Source organism: Chanos chanos, chromosome 5 (genome assembly GCF_902362185.1).
Source record: "Chanos chanos chromosome 5, fChaCha1.1, whole genome shotgun sequence".
NCBI classification, from domain to species: domain Eukaryota; kingdom Metazoa; phylum Chordata; class Actinopteri; order Gonorynchiformes; family Chanidae; genus Chanos; species Chanos chanos.
The window spans coordinates 53,370,116-53,386,097 of NC_044499.1; the positions used below are offsets into that span (position 1 = coordinate 53,370,116).

The 15,982-nt window shown below is 43.5% G+C and overlaps 2 protein-coding genes across 2 annotated transcripts in view; both read left to right on the forward strand.

Moving 5' to 3' along the window:
- Positions 1–1,516: 1,516 nt before the first annotated feature.
- Positions 1,517–11,602, forward strand: LOC115812693 (endoplasmic reticulum-Golgi intermediate compartment protein 2). Its single transcript, XM_030775179.1, has 13 exons — positions 1,517–1,622; positions 1,861–1,969; positions 2,127–2,173; positions 2,321–2,388; positions 2,493–2,533; positions 8,135–8,233; positions 8,519–8,614; positions 8,937–8,992; positions 9,454–9,552; positions 9,835–9,932; positions 10,209–10,371; positions 11,132–11,211; positions 11,549–11,602. Exons 1-13 carry the CDS (start codon positions 1,517–1,519, stop codon positions 11,600–11,602), a joined length of 1,116 nt encoding a protein of 371 aa, XP_030631039.1.
- Positions 11,603–13,119: 1,517 nt separating this feature from the next.
- Positions 13,120–15,982, forward strand: part of ccdc186 (coiled-coil domain-containing protein 186) — a 34,583-nt gene continuing 31,720 nt past the window's right edge. Inside the window, exon 1 of the mRNA XM_030773765.1 lies at positions 13,120–13,218. The gene's annotated coding sequence lies outside the window, so the exon portion shown is untranslated. The remainder of the gene's footprint in view (positions 13,219–15,982) is intronic.

The following is a 15,982-nucleotide window of genomic DNA, read 5'->3' on the forward strand; positions in this document are numbered from 1 at the left end:
TGACACTGTGTCCGGTGACCTAGGAGGTTTTGGCAGGTAGTTTTGAAAAATATATCTCTTCAGTCTGAAACGTGGGTCGAGGATTCCAGTGAGACGAAACCTGTTCCCTAAACGAACCGCAATTGAATCAAGGGGCTAAAATGTGGATTTGACAGGACTCCAAACGTTTGATTATTGCAAAACTTTGTCATCTTCGAAGGTACGGTTTTCATAAATGCTACAGACTTCATAGTCTTTATCACGATATCGAAATGCAGGTTTATACAGGATGGTTACAGCAGTACAACAAAATCCTGCAACACCTGAAGGATGAAAATAAGTGATATCTCTAATGATTTGCTAGCCAAATCGCTTAGCAAATTTTGGCGGCTCGACAGGCTTACTCGTGCTAGATTTTGAATAGCTGTATCTGACAACCGACTTAATCTTAAACCTTCTGTTGGGATTCGTAGCACATGCATCTTAATGTTATTCACATGTAACTGGAATTACCAAAGAAAACATCCCGGTCTGTTCTACCATTGAAATGTCCGACTGTTTCTCGGTCGCACGTGGTGGATCTGATTGTCTAATTATCGCGCGGTAGCATACGCAGTATATTTGCGCGTGCGCACATTTTGACAGTAAGCGAGTGGCTGCACGTAATATTTGCAGGTGCTTGTGAAAGCAAATGGTTTAGGTTTCTTTACGCCGCAATTGCTGTAATTCCTGACATTTTTATTAATTAATTAATATGCTGTTACCAAACATGTATTTTATGTAACTAATCTGTGATGTACAGGGGTGCGTTTATACTGAAACGCTCTGTACAGAATTAAACCCCATAACCGGGCAGATGCCTCGCAATCAGCTGCACTGGCTTCATTGTTCGCGCTTTTGCTTTGCGTGAAAGAGCCTGTTCTTCTGGCGTAATGTTTAAAGTGGAAAAACAGGCTATTTCAGCACAAGCGGAAGTCTCTTAATATTACATGTCAGATTCAGGACACAGTTCAGAGAAACCCACTCGCACGGACGATTTCGATTCTCAGGTAGGTAGGCAAAATAAAGACCTAGGTTTAGTTTAGTGCATTCAGTTTGTGTTTCTGTAGAGAAGTAAGCGATTGACAGGTTAGTGTGTTAGAAGATGCATGACTGATTATCAGGAAACGTCAGTCCTCGGTAGGCATGAATCTACGCGAACACATGAGTCAAACTTAGTTGCGCTTACACTGACAGTAGAGTTGCGGTGTTTTCTGATTTTCAGCTATAACTTTAGGATTAAAAGGATACTTAAGAGACCGTATATTTTAATGCATCTGTGTTTCGAGTTATTGTACATGAACATAAAGTGATAGTATGTACAGTTTTAAAGAATTAAGTTTAAACTTATTAAATTCGTGATACTCCTCGATGTAGTTGAGCACAGTCCAGGCTGGGGGCAGAGCTCTCTTGTAATGTGTGCAGTGTCCTGCTTAGGGCTGTGCTGTTTCTTCATATGGAGGGAGAGTTTTGACGTGAGAAGAGAACCGTTTGGACGATGAGGAGGTTGAATCGAAAGAAAGCCGTTAATCTGGTGAAAGAGCTGGATGCCTTTCCCAAAGTGCCAGAGAGTTGTGTGAAAACATCTGCGGTTGGAGGAACAGGTAAGTGTGTCCTTACATTCTGCTCACAGTTCGCAGACCATACAAAGAGCTGACCCATCATTTGGTCACCTGTGCTGGGAGATTCTTTGGTAAAAAGGAGGTCTCCCTTAAATACCACAAAATAATAAAAACACAGTAACAGTGCACAAAAGTTCAGAGAGAAGAGAATTATCTTATTTGATTCTTATAAACTAAGATTAAAACTGAGAGTTGGGCACTTTGATTTCTGTCTCTACAGTGTCTTTGATAGTTTTCGTTGCCATGGCTACGCTGACCCTCTTTGAGTTTTTTGTGTATCAAGACACATGGGTGAAGTATGAATATGAGGTGGATAAAGATTTTTCCAGGTGGGTTTGCAGTTTTCTTATCTGCTTCTTAAAGTGATATCCACATATGTACAAACATCCAAGCATCTGCCTTTGACCATGTTTGGGCAACTCCCAAGAGCACTGTATCAGATCTTATATCTGCCGTCTTTCAGATGAATTCTCTTGTCATTCACAGTAAATTAAGAATAAATATAGACATTACCGTCGCAATGAAATGCAACAGTAAGTATTCAAATTTTTTCATGTTTTTAGTTAAAAACACACATACAGGCAATGTTTTGTTGATGATGGATTTCTGTTATCCTTTGTGTGTTTGTTTATTTGTTTATTATTATTATTATTATTATAGCCAAATTTGTTGTGCTGCAGGGATTGGTGCAGATGTGTTAGACAGATCTCACACGACAGTTGTATCTGAGGGACTTCAGTATGAGCCTGTAAGAATCATTCAACCATAACACAGAATCTGTGAAGTATATATTTCCATCTGAAACCTAAAAGAAATGCTTCAACCAACATATTTTTCTCTAATACCTATCAGGCTGCCTTCGAACTCTCTCCTCAGCAGGCACTGTGGCAGCAGTAAGTATGCGTACATATTTATATATATACACATTCATATACTTATATTCATATATATACTAACATATATATATATATTCATGCACTTATATTCATTCGTGTGTGTGTATATATATATATATATATCCATGTACTTATATTCATATACTTCAGGGGTCTCCAACCTTTTTTCATCTGAGAGCTACTTTGAAAAAAATGAAAGTGGCCGAGAGCTTCTCATGTCTTATATTACTTACATTTATTCGCATAACGTATCAAAATACTCAAATTAACCAGCCTTTCCGTTTGAAGACTGCTACCCCCGTGAAAGTCCCGTGCAAAAATGGCGTGGAACTGAGTGAAGTGGCACTCAACGTTGCATCTTTTACTGACTGAAACGCTAGTACCGCAGATGAGGCACACACACTTGTCCTTCACATTCATAAAAAAAAAAAACTCGCTTTCCCATTCCTCATGGAGATAGCATGCTTTCTGCTTTTTCTTGGCCTGGCCACATTCGTTTTTCATCATAAATCTGGCTATTTTATAAACTAAACTTGCTTGCTAACGCCACCGAACATCTTGCTTTAGTTCAGCCTTCAGTGTAACCGGCGTGACGACGTGTTGACAAACAGTCGCTAACTTATTTGATTGACAGCTGATGTAATTTTGTGTTGGAGGGGGATGGGACATGTGAATTTTTTACTGGACTGAAATGGGAATCTTTTAATCGATGCTAAGTTAAGATTTGATCTTTGAACCTTTTGGCCAGCCACTCAAAAGTTAGGCAGTTAGCTACCAGTTGCTCGCGAGCGACGTGTTAGCGACCCCTGATATATTTATATATATTCATATACTGATAAATATTTATATACAATGGGAACTGCTTATATTGATCACGTCTGTCCGGGTGAAATTGATCACTGTAAGCAGACGATCATTATAACTGATTTTTCTTTTTCTTTATTTCTCATGCAGATTACCATCTAATTGATATCTGCATATTTATTACATGAATATAAAGTAATGAAACGGACAGAGTCGCTATTTACGGAATTCTATGGACTCTTTCAAAATACAGTCGCCCTACAGCTGTTTCAAACGTTTTCAAATTACAGTACTGTACAAATTAAATTACTGAACTGTGTATAGTTCAAATACACTATAATACAATACAGTACTGTATATATAATATAGCTTATTGTAGTTCAAATTATAATTAGGCTATAGCCTAAAACGTAAAAGTATTGTGCGGTTTACAAAATACCGTAATGTCAGTAATGCAAGTACAGGCTAAGCCACGGCTTGGCCGTTGTTTCAGTGCATTTCTCAATTTTTAACAGAATTGAAAATAAACTGTAGGCTATCAATGCCTACAGAGTTTGAAATCAAACTTATCCATGAAATATTCTGAGGAACACCAAGTGTCCCTGCTGCATCTCGTTGGTTAATTTTTGGCAGTTTGTCACAAGCTTCGATGAGTCTGCGTTTGTTACTGAGAGAAAATTACTTTCTTTTTCCCGTCATCGTTTCTGTGTATACGCCGCATAAGCCTCAAGTGGCTAGCCGGAAGCAGACGGTAGGCCTATTAAAGTAACGTTAAAAAAAAGGGATTACCGTAATTTTAATTTTTATCCGTATGTTGTCATGTGTAATAAGACCCAAAATGAACACTGTACGCGGACTATGCGATTATCCATCCATCCATCCATTTTCTCCCGCTTATCCGGGACCGGGTCGCGGTGGCAGCAGGCTGAGGAGGGTCGCCCAGACATCCCTTTCCCCGGCTACATCCACCAGCTCCTCCTGGGGGATCCCAAGGCGTTCCCAGGCCAGCCGAGATATATATTTCTCCCAACGTGTCCTGGGTCTTCCCCGGGGTCTCCTCCCAGTTGGTCGCGCCCGGAACACCTCCATAGGGAGGCGCCCAGGAGGCATCCTGACGAGATGCCCGAACCACCTCAACTGACTCCTTTCAATGCGGAGGAGCAGCGGCTCTACTCCAAGCTCCTCCCGGGTGTCCGAGCTCCTCACCCTATCCCTAAGGGTGCGCCCAGCCACCCTGCGGAGGAAGCTCATTTCCGCCGCTTGTATCCGCGATCTCATTCTTTCGGTCACTACCCAGAGTTCGTGACCATAGGTGAGGGTTGGAACAAAGATCGACTGGTAAATTGAGAGCCTTGCCTTCTGACTCAGCTCCTTCTTCACCACGACGGTCCGGTACAACGACCGCATGACTGCCGCCGCCGCCCCGATCCGCCTGTCGATCTCCCGCTCCATTTTACCCTCACTCGTGAACAAGACCCCAAGATACTTGAACTCCTCCACCTGAGGCAGGAACTCAGTCCCAACTCGGAGGGGGCAAGCCACCTTTTTCCGGCATAGGACCATGGCCTCGGACTTGGAGGTGCTGATCCTCATCCCGACCGCTTCACACTCGGCTGCAAACCGCCCCAATGTGTGCTGGAGGTCACAGTTTGATGAGGCCAACAGAACCACATCATCTGCAAAAAGCAGAGACGCAATCCTAAGGCCACCGTACTGGACACCCTCCTCACCCCGACTGCGCCTTGAGATCCTGTCCATGAAAATTAAGAACAAGATCGGAGACAAGGTACAGCCCTGGCGGAGTCCAACACTCACTGGGAATGAGCTTGACTTTGTGCCGAGAATACGGACACAGCTCTCACTGCGGCTGTACAGGGACCGAATGGCTCGCAGCAGCAAACCTGGCACCCCATACTCCCGCAGTACCCCCCACAGGACACCCCGGGGGACACGATCGTAAGCCTTCTCCAGGTCCACAAAACATATGTAGACTGGATTGGCAAATTCCCATGATCCCTCCAGTATCCGTGCGAGGGTGAACAGCTGGTCCGTTGTTCCACGGCCAGGACGGAATCCACATTGTTCCTCCTGTATCCGAGGTTCGACAATCGGCCGCAGTCTCCTTTCCAATACCCTAGAGTAGGCTTTCCCAGGGAGGCTGAGTAGTGTGATACCCCGATAGTTGGAGCACACTCTCCGGTCCCCTTTTTTAAAAATGGGGACCACCACCCCCGTCTGCCACTCCACAGGCACTGTCCCTGACTCCCACGCGACGTTGAAGAGGCGTGTCAGCCATGACAGCCCAACAACATCCAAAGCCTTCAGCATTTCAGGGCGGATCTCATCCACCCCTGGCGCCTTGCCACTGTGGAGTTTTCTAACTGCCTCAGTGACCTCTGCCAGAGAGATGGGTGACGACCCTCCTGAATCTTCTGGCCCTGCCTCCTCTATGGAGGGCGTGTCAGTCGGATTTAGGAGCTCCTCAAAGTGTTCCTTCCACCGTCCGACCACATCCTCAGTTGAGGTCAGGACCTCCCCGTCCCTGCTGAGAACAGCCTGGACGAGGCCCTGCCTGCCCTTCCTGAGTCGCCTGACGGTTTGCCAGAACCTCTTTGAGGCCAACCGAAAGTCCTTTTCCATGGCCTCCCCAAACTCCTCCCATACCCGAGTTTTTGCTTCCGTGACAGCCGTCGCTGCTGCCCTTTTGGCATGCCGGTACCTCTCAGCCAATTCCGGAGTCCCCCGTGCTAGCCAAGCCCGGAAGGCCTCCTTCTTCAGCCTGACGGCTTCCCTCACCGGTGGCGTCCACCACCGGGTCCTTGGGTTGCCGCCACGACAGGCACCAACGACCGTCTGGCCACAACTCAAAGCTGCCGCTTCAACAATGGAGGCTCTGAACAGGGTCCATTCAGACTCCATGTCCCCAGCCTCCCTCGGGATCAGGGAGAAGCTCCGCCGGAGGTGTGAGTTGAAGATCTTCCGTACAGGGTCCTCAGCCAGCCGTTCCCAGTTCACCCTCACTATGCGCTTGGGTTTACCAGGTCTGTCTGGCAGCCTCCCCCGCCATCTGATCCAACTCACCACCAGGTGGTGATCAGTTGACAACTCTGCCCCTCTCTTCACCCGAGTGTCCAGCACATAAGGCCGCAGGTCTGATGAGACAACTACAAAGTCGATCATCGACCGTTGGCCTAAGGAGCTCTGGTACCAGGTACACTTATGAGCTACCTTATGCTCGAACATGGTGTTCGTTATGGACAATCCATGACTCGCACAGAAGTCCAATAACAAAGCACCACTCGGGTTCAGATCAGGTAGGCCGTTCCTCCCAATCACTCCCCTCCAAGTCTCTCCATCATTGCCCACGTGAGCATTGAAGTCTCCCAGTAGAACTACAGAGTCCCCAGATGGTGTCTTCACTAGGACACTTTCCAGTGTATCTAGGAAGGCTGGGTACTCTGAGCTGCCGTTCGGCACGTACGCCGTCACGACAGTCAGAGATTTCCCCCCTGCAACCCGAAGGCGCAGTGAGGCAACCCTTTCGTTCACCGGGACAAACTCCACCACGGCGGCGCTCAGCCGGGGGCTAACAAGTAACCCCACGCCTGCCCGCCGCCTCTCGCCCCAGGCAACTCCAGAGAAGGACAGAGTCCAGCCCCCATCCAGGAGTTTGGTTCCAGAGCCAAGACTGTGCGTAGAAGTGAGCCCAACTATATCTAGTTGGTATCGCTCCACCTCCCGCACAAGTTCCGGCTCCTTCCCCCCCAGAGAGGTGACATTCCACGTACCAAAAGCCAGTTTCTGCACCGTAAGTCCAGTCCGCTGGGGCCCTCGCCCCATCCTGCCACCCGTGTGGCATCGCACCCGGCCCCTATTTCTCCCCTCGCCGGTGGTGGGCCCACGAGAGGGCAGCCCCACGTTGCTCGTTCGGGCTGAGCCCGGCCGGACCCCGTGGCAGGTCCAGCCACCAGGCGCTCGCCGACGAGCTCCCCTCCCAGGCCTGGCTCCAGGAGGTGGCCCCGGTCTCCCTATTCCGGGCGAGGTGCCTGTATCTTCGTGTGTGCTAATCATAAGGGCTCTTCTGAATCGCTTTTTGTCTGGCCCCTCACCTGGGACCTCTCTGCCTTGGGTGACCCTACCAGGAGCTTAATGCTCCAGGCAGCACAGCTCCCAGGATCACAGGGACTCACAAACCCCTCCACCACGATAAGGTTGCGATTCCAGGAGGGGTACTATGTGATTACTATAAGCGAATTATACAGTACTGTACTTGTATAGGAATGATTCTGTCCAAAGCTTTTTGATCCATATAAGCGGTTGATCACTATAACCGTGATCACCATAAGCGGTTTCCACTGTACTTATATATTCATATACATATATGTTCATGTACTTATATTCATATACTTACACTGCTATATGTTCATATATTTATACTCATGTATATTCATATACTCGATTTTTCTCACGGTGAATATGACACTGACTTATGATGTAGTATAAATGACACTGTTTTATGATGTAGTATAAATGTGATTGTTGACAGAGCACTAGCATTACCATACTAGAAATGTAGACATGTGACATTTTTTGTCACACTGAAGTGCTAGAGCCACATTCTAATACAACTCTCTCTCTCTCTCTCTCTCACCTACACAGACGAACACAAACGTACACGCACACACACACGCGCGCGCACGCACTCACACACACACACTCACACACACACACTACACATATTTAGGGCTTTTTATGGAGATATGCATGTTGCCGCTGTGATTCTGTGTCTCTCAGGTCTGTCGTGCATGTCCAGGGCAGGCTGAAAGAGGAACACAGTCTTGGGAGTGTTTTATTCAGACATGCTTTACAAGGCCGTCCTGCTGACCCGCTGCCGCGGTGAGTCATCACATCAGCGGGACAAACACGTACTTACTCATGATCTGCTTATTTTGCACAGATTCCGGGAGATAATTCAGTCATTTGCTCTCATACAGTCATATCGTGTCATTCATATATGTTTGTGTGTCGTTGGGGGTACGAATAGGACCCAGAGAGAGTGGTTCTGATGTGCAGACTTACTGCACAGATGGAAACCTTATGGTTCTGCCGTTTTGCCGACTTCTCTTCAATAATAGACAATCAAGCGGTGGAAGTTTCATTTAAAATATCTTTATTCAGGAACAAGTCTGCTCCTGTCTCTGGGAACGCCTGCAGGATACATGGCCACCTCTACGTCAACAAAGTGGCGGGAAACTTCCATATTACACTGGGAAAGTAGGTGTGACTGTCGCATGAGGCTCCTGTGAGGTCAATACCACCGTTAAAAACTGATAAATGAAGGATTTAGATGTGTGATGTTACTAATGTTTCTGTTTGACGGGCAGGACCACTCCGTGCGTGTGGAAGTGTCTGAAATCAATCAAGCTTTCAGTCGTGCTGCTGAAACTCTAATTTCATAAGAAGCAGCAATTTGATTTCTTTAATCAACAGTAACTGAAAAATTAAGAAGTCTGTCTACATCATCATCTGACTGCATCTCTCCCAAATCTTTCCCATGATTCTCTGTGCCATACACGTGATGAAACCTTCCCGACAGGCCACTGAGTAATTCCAGACACCACACCCACATTGCAGCCCTGTATAAAAATGAAGGTGAGCTCCCTCACATCCATTCAGCTTGTCTGTGGGTGCCAGTTACAGCAGAATACATCAGTGTAACTGGTTTGTCTAGGAAGACTGGAAGAGACTGGAGGGGTACATTGACTGATGCTGTACACACAGGTCATTTTAAACTCTCTGTTGACTCTGTTTTGACTTTGAAAAGGCATTTTGTGACAATACACTAAGAGCTGAAGATGATTTCACATTTAATGGCATTTGTACAACAGATTTTGTGACAGAAATGTTTGATATGAAATTCTCTATAAGCAGTCAGGTCAGTTTCAGAAGTTTTACAGTGTGACTGATCATCAGAGGGATTGTGTTTTGTTTTGTTTTTTTTTGTTTTATTTTATTTTGTTTTGTTTTGTTGAGTGGTTCAGTGTTGTCCTGTATAACACTTTGCATTTTTCTCAGTGGATTTTTTCTCTTCATGCAATGTCTCGATTTTTCAGTGCAAAACTTCTCCCATCGAATAGAGCATCTCTCTTTTGGAGAGGGAGGGCGTGAGATCATTAATCCTCTGGATGCCACAGAAAAAATCACCACACAGGGTGTGTTCCTTTATAGGGGGCTGAATGACGAATGCACTTTAATTCTCTTTCTCAGAATAGCCTGACTTTTCACTGAAGGAGTAATTTACATCAAATTAAAGCACACACTGCTATACTGACTGAATGTTTCTTTGTTTTGACTTTGATATATTAATCTATGTATCTGCTCACATATTAGTTCATTAGACGGTTTCATTACTAATGATCTAATAGCTTCAGGGCTATTTTTAGCATCCCACTGATCCTCTGGTCCTGTTTTTTGTTTTTTTCAATTTTTTTCAGAGAATCATCTGTTTCAGTATTTTGTTACCGTGGTGCCAACCAAACTTCACACATCACAGCAGTCTGTGGATACACATCAATACTCAGTCACTGAGAGGGTAGGGATGTGTGTGTCTGTGTGTGCGTGTGTGTGTGTGTGTGTGTGTGTATGTGTGTGTGTGTGTGTGTGTATGTGTGTGTGTGTGTGTGTGCGCGCCGAAGGCTGATGTCAATCTTTTAGCCAAGGCGCTGTCTCAGTTTGCTCTGCTGGTATAGTAAAGAACACATCTTTCCATTATTTAAATATACTAATATATCTTTCTGTGGTATATCTATATCTATTTATCCATCTCTGTCTTTCATGTGTGTGTGTATGATTGTTCTCTATGTCACAGGAGCGAGTGATCAACCACACTACAGGCCGTCATGGTTTGGCTGGGATTTTTGTGAGGTATAAGTTGAGTGCTCTGATGGTGCGAGTGAGTGAACAGCACATGCCCATGAGTGTCTTCCTCACACGGCTCTGTGGAATCATTGGAGGGCTCTTTTCAACCTCAGGTACCATGCACACTTTCACAATCAGATCATAAGGAAATTCAGCTGTGTTAAATATACACTTTCACAATCAGATCATAAGGAAATTCAGCTGTGTTAAATATACACTTTCACAATCAGATCATAAGGAAATTCAGCTGTGTTAAATATACACTTTCACAGTCAGATCATAAGGAAATTCAGCTGTGTTAAATATACACTTTCACAATCAGATCATAAGGAAATTCAGCTGTGTTAAATATACACTTTCACAATCAGATCATAAGGAAATTCAGCTGTGTTAAATATACACTTTCACAATCAGATCATAAGGAAATTCAGCTGTGTTAAATATACACTTTCACAATCAAATCATAAGGAAATTCAGCTGTGTTAAATATACACTTTCACAGTCAGATCATAAGGAAATTCAGCTGTGTTAAATATACACTTTCACAATCAGATCATAAGGAAATTCAGCTGTGTTAAATATACACTTTCACAATCAGATCATAAGGAAATTCAGCTGTGTTAAATAAGAAGTATGCCAAACCAAAGTTTACCAAAGCAGCAGCGACTCCCACCGGTTGCTCAGAGTGGAGAGATCTGGGGATATTAGTGCGAACCTTCACTCACGTTTTGGCTTTCCAGAACAGTCTTCTGTAATCTGGTGGAAAGAGGTGGTTGGTAAACAGAAGGGTTAGGGTTAGGGTTGGGGTTAGGGTTAGGGCTGGTAACTAGTGTAACATTGTGCTGTCCTGTGTCTCTCTGTCCATCGGTACAGACTTGCTCCACAGACTGGTTGGCTTCTTTGTGGACATTGTCTGCTGCTATTTTAAAGTGGGTTCTTATAAATATAAAGAGGTGAGTCAGAATATCACATATCCAACTAGAACGTTGAGTATCTAACTAGAATATTGAATGTCTAATATAAGATATTAGACATTCAACACTATCAACACTATTACAAAAGTCTCTGCGTTATGTTACACATCATGTTACACACTATGATTGATTCAGGCAAGACAGATTGTATTCATAGGTGAACCACAGCAATGAAGTTTATCCAAAATGGTATAAAACATTTCTAAATCCTGAGCTACTGTAAAACGTGACATTAGGTGACTGAAGCCGACTCTTCCAGACCAGTCCTGATATCAATTTCACCATTTAATTATAATTTCACTGTTCTGTTTTTTAGGGTGCACCTGAAGTTATGGTCAGCTGTGTGAGCACCTCATTCCCTCAGGAATAACATTTTTAAAAAGTTTTGTTGTTATTTTAGTTATAATGTTTGATACATTGAACAACTATGGCACAGGAGCAGACAAACAAATACATAAACACCTACATACATAGATGCAGAACATAAACATTGAATAAGTCGAGTAAATAATTCACCCAACGTCTCCAGGATTTCCTGTTCAACACCCTCCGTTCCCTAAAGAAACGGGAGAAGGCACAACAGAGGAAGAGGCCTGTGTATATTTACCAGTTATTATCACAGTGAAAATACAGTTTGAGTTCATCACACAGCACATGAACTGAGAACTGAGTGATACGATTAACTCACATGTGTTAACTCAATACATCTGAGGAAATCATATCTGATTTTAGAACCATTCCAAATAACCATGTACTGTAAAAAAAGGATTATGGATAGCTCAGAACATCCTAAATATCTCACAGGACCATAACGTAATCATAACCCACAAACACACAGCCACAGGAGCAGCTGTGCACTGCAGTGTGAAGACTCTCTCAGCCTGATCATTCTTAAACACGACCTCATTAAATGTCCATTTGTGACCTTTGTGTCTTACATGTGAGACTGAAAATTTAATGTGCGCTCTGTTACAAACTACTACAGGTGTCTTATGGAACAGCTGCTTTTTTCTTCTTATTTTGTTTTTTTAAAAAGGTTCCTCTCATTCCCTGCTTTAATGTACACGGGTTAATTAGCTCTGAACTGAAACTGTGTCATAGTCATTTTTATGGTGCTGGGTGAAAATGAATTTCTCTTGAGATGAGCTCTCTACTTTAAGTATCCAGAAATGGATATTGGTTATCTTAATCTTTTGCTGAGAAGTGATATGTGCATTATCGGTCAGAATGAATTTTTATATCCTCTGGTATAAGGTTTCCATCACTTATGTGGGACCAAACATCTTGGTCACTAAGGAGAAAAGAGAAAAACTCTTGAACTCTTTTTGTCTTGAACACAAGGTCCTCTTGTATTTTAATTATCATTATTTTCTTCGGCTCATTACATAATGTTTGACTTTATTAAATGTTAGATGTTGATTGTATTAAATTTGGGTAAGAACAGCTGTGTTATGTTACTCTGTTAAAGCTACACCTGAAAACTCTGCATCTGTCAACTGGATGTCAACAAGGAGACATCTTCATATTTGTTTTGCAAATGTATAATAACAAAAAAAGTTAAAAATCTGACTTCAGATCAACTCTAATAACAACTGTCTAAATGGAACCCAGTCAGGGCATGAGGTGGGCAGGATAAGGTCTTTGAAGACTTTATCAGTCATTTCTGCGAATAAATATACATACGTGCATAAAATATGAAGAGGTGCAACCGCGGAGTTTTGGTTATGAGGTGAGAAAACTTACGAATTGACTTTAAGTCACGTAGGAAATTAATCGAACTAGACACTGAGCGGTTAGAGAGTTAGAGCGTACAGGTGCGGGCGCATGCGCAGTTACCGGTTTTCTCGTCGTTTTCAGTGGCCATATTTGTTGATGTGTCACCGCGGAGAGACCGATGAAGGAATAACATTTACAGGACGAGTCAACCAGTTGTGCTCTGACAGCTTGTTCTGCTTCTGTCCAATGAAATGGATTTAACATAAATAGGTAGGTGAATTATCGACAGTGTTTTTAAATGGCAACGTTCTTACTCTTCAGACATTACAGATATTACAACGCTGTCTGTTTAGCTCAGATAGCTTCTTGAGCTGCTTTACGGGAGCCTGAGAGGGCAGCGTAGCATTGCTAGCTAGCGTTCGTGGCTAGTTAAAGGAGTAACGATAAGCCTAAAGGAATAACGTTACATGAGCTAACGTCATGTTTTCTCACCTGCCAGGTCAAGTAGCAAAATATGTGGTCCATTTTCTGAGTTCCCTAGCCAGCAGGTAAAGGTTCAGACAATTATAAGGTTCAGTGGTTACCTAGCTGGCATGAAAATATGTCAAAGCAGTCTAATAGTGTGGGGGTAGTTAGAATAAGTCAACTGCTTTGGTCACAACCAAGTCGTATTATGTTTTGGAACCCATGTTTCATAAACTGTAAGTAATTTCCTGGTAGTGTCGCCTTACACCTGCTCAACCGTCTCACGGTCAACGTATTACCTGTTAGCTAGACTTGCCACCTCAGCTGACTGCCAGCTGTCAGGTTGGACTCGTTTCTGTAGTCTTTACAAAAGCTCTGAGTTTTAAAATTAACACTAAAACTCCTGAAACATTTTTGTGTTCCTGGTCTGATACTTGAGTCCACCGGTTACCGTTGCCACTTGTTTACGGTGGTCGGTTTCCACGCATGTAGTGAAGTAGCACTGTAAAATACCATGTAGTTACGTTTATGTCGTGTATCGTATCTTAATGTCAGCCTCGTTGGTGTCATTGCAGTCATGCCAAACAAAGTCTGTGAGAACAGATAAGGCACCTAAATGACTGTGCTGATGAAACCAGAGATAAGCAAACAGGAAGTGAGTGTGTCTGATTGCCCAATAAGAGATACGTTGTATCCCTATTTCTATGGACATGACTTCTGAATAAATTAACAGTTGGTACTCAAAACAAGTTAGCGACAATAACTTATGCCTTAAAAGCATTAGACTGTGAATTCTGTTTCTAGATTCATTGTTTTGACCACAGCATACTGAATAGATATTGAACTACTAGATATTACAATGACTAGGTTGTTATGTATAGGTATACGAAAGTAATCTAGATAAGTGTATTTTGTGGGTGATTTGTACAACTGTATTATGAAATATTTTTGTATAATTAAATTAATTAGGTCTGTAAGACATGTTATTGTCTGACAAGATGCAGAAAACTGAAGCAGCTGTTGAAACTGGTCAGCTCTGTGATACACAGTGGTCAAATATTTGACCAGTGAAAGCCTGGATGGATGATCTGTCTGAGGAATGCCTGTTGGCAGCATGAACTTAGTGCTCAGAAAGTGCTGACCGCAAGGTTCAGAGCTGGGTGAAACAGTCTGGAAAGAGTTATTGTAGTAATGACCTGTATAAAAAATTTAGGCCACAGCTTTGGGTCACAGAGTTAGAGATTGGGTTATAATTGTGTGGGGTTGTCTAAGTGTTTGAGTCTGTTTGCTCTGGGCAATACCTGTTCAAATTTGCCTATTTTTGTTACAGCAATGTCAAGTACCAAGATACCCAGACTTTGAGATGTGAACAAAGCTGTGTTGAGGCTGCATTTATGACTCACCAGTTACCTGAGCTGTGTATTGGTGTCAGACAGCAGTGATCACATTGTGTTATTCCGTGCAGAGGGAGGACAGAGCTGATGCTTAAGATTCAGGTCTCTACAGAATATTAGACTCCTACGGTAAACTGTATTGTTTCCTTTATCACTTCATCATCCAAAGGTCATGCGTCCTTTTCCTCTTTCCCTTCAGCACACACACACACACACACACACACATAAATATAGACACCTGCTGACTCTTTTCCAGCAATGGGGCAAGGTTCAGTCCTCTGTCACAGACATGTAGTGCATGTTATGGCCCTTTAACATCACCTTGTTAGAAACATTACTGAACTGAGAGAGCTTATGGAATTCTGCTTTTTGGATAGTAGATCTTTTCTCAGACATTCAGTCTGATTGGCTTAAATTCATCAGAGTAGATCATAATGTGCAGGTGATAGAGCTTAATTTAGAAATAAAACTCCAGAAATCTGTGTGTGTGTGTGTGTGTGTGTGTGTGTGTGTGTGTGTGTGTGAGAGAGAGAGAGAGACTTGACAGGTTGGTTTTACAGCAGGATTCAGGAATGTGGACTAGTTGGATTTACTTTCCCATAGTGGATGAAGTATAGGTATGCAAATAAGGTCAATAGCACTGTGAAATAATCCCATCAGCCCTCATGGCTATAGTCTGTACACTGGTAGAACTCTTCCATATGAGATGATTCTTTCTCCCCACCAGTGTTGACTTGCCAGTCCTCATGCAGTAATGGACCAGCCACAGGGTTTTCCTTCATAGGGCACATGAAATAACACTGCGACTCAAAATGTGCGTTGTAAACCAGGGCTGTGGAGTCAGTACACAAAACCTTCGACTCCATCTCCAACCCCTCAATTTATGGTGCCGCCGAGTCCGACTCCACTAACCTACCGACTCTGACTCCACAGCATTTGCTTTGTTATAAAGCCGTGCTGTGGAGTTGGCCGTGAAGTCAGTACACAAAACCTTTGACTCCGACTCCGGGTTCACGAACCCAGTTTTGCTTCTGATTCCGATTCCACGGCTCTGACTCTGACTGCACAGCCCTGTTGTAAACAGCTGTTTATTCTCACAGTCTATAGTGAAGATGACAGTGTCTGTAGTGGTCAGAGTGTCCCCCTTTGTTCCATGGTTTCATTGATTGGTGAAT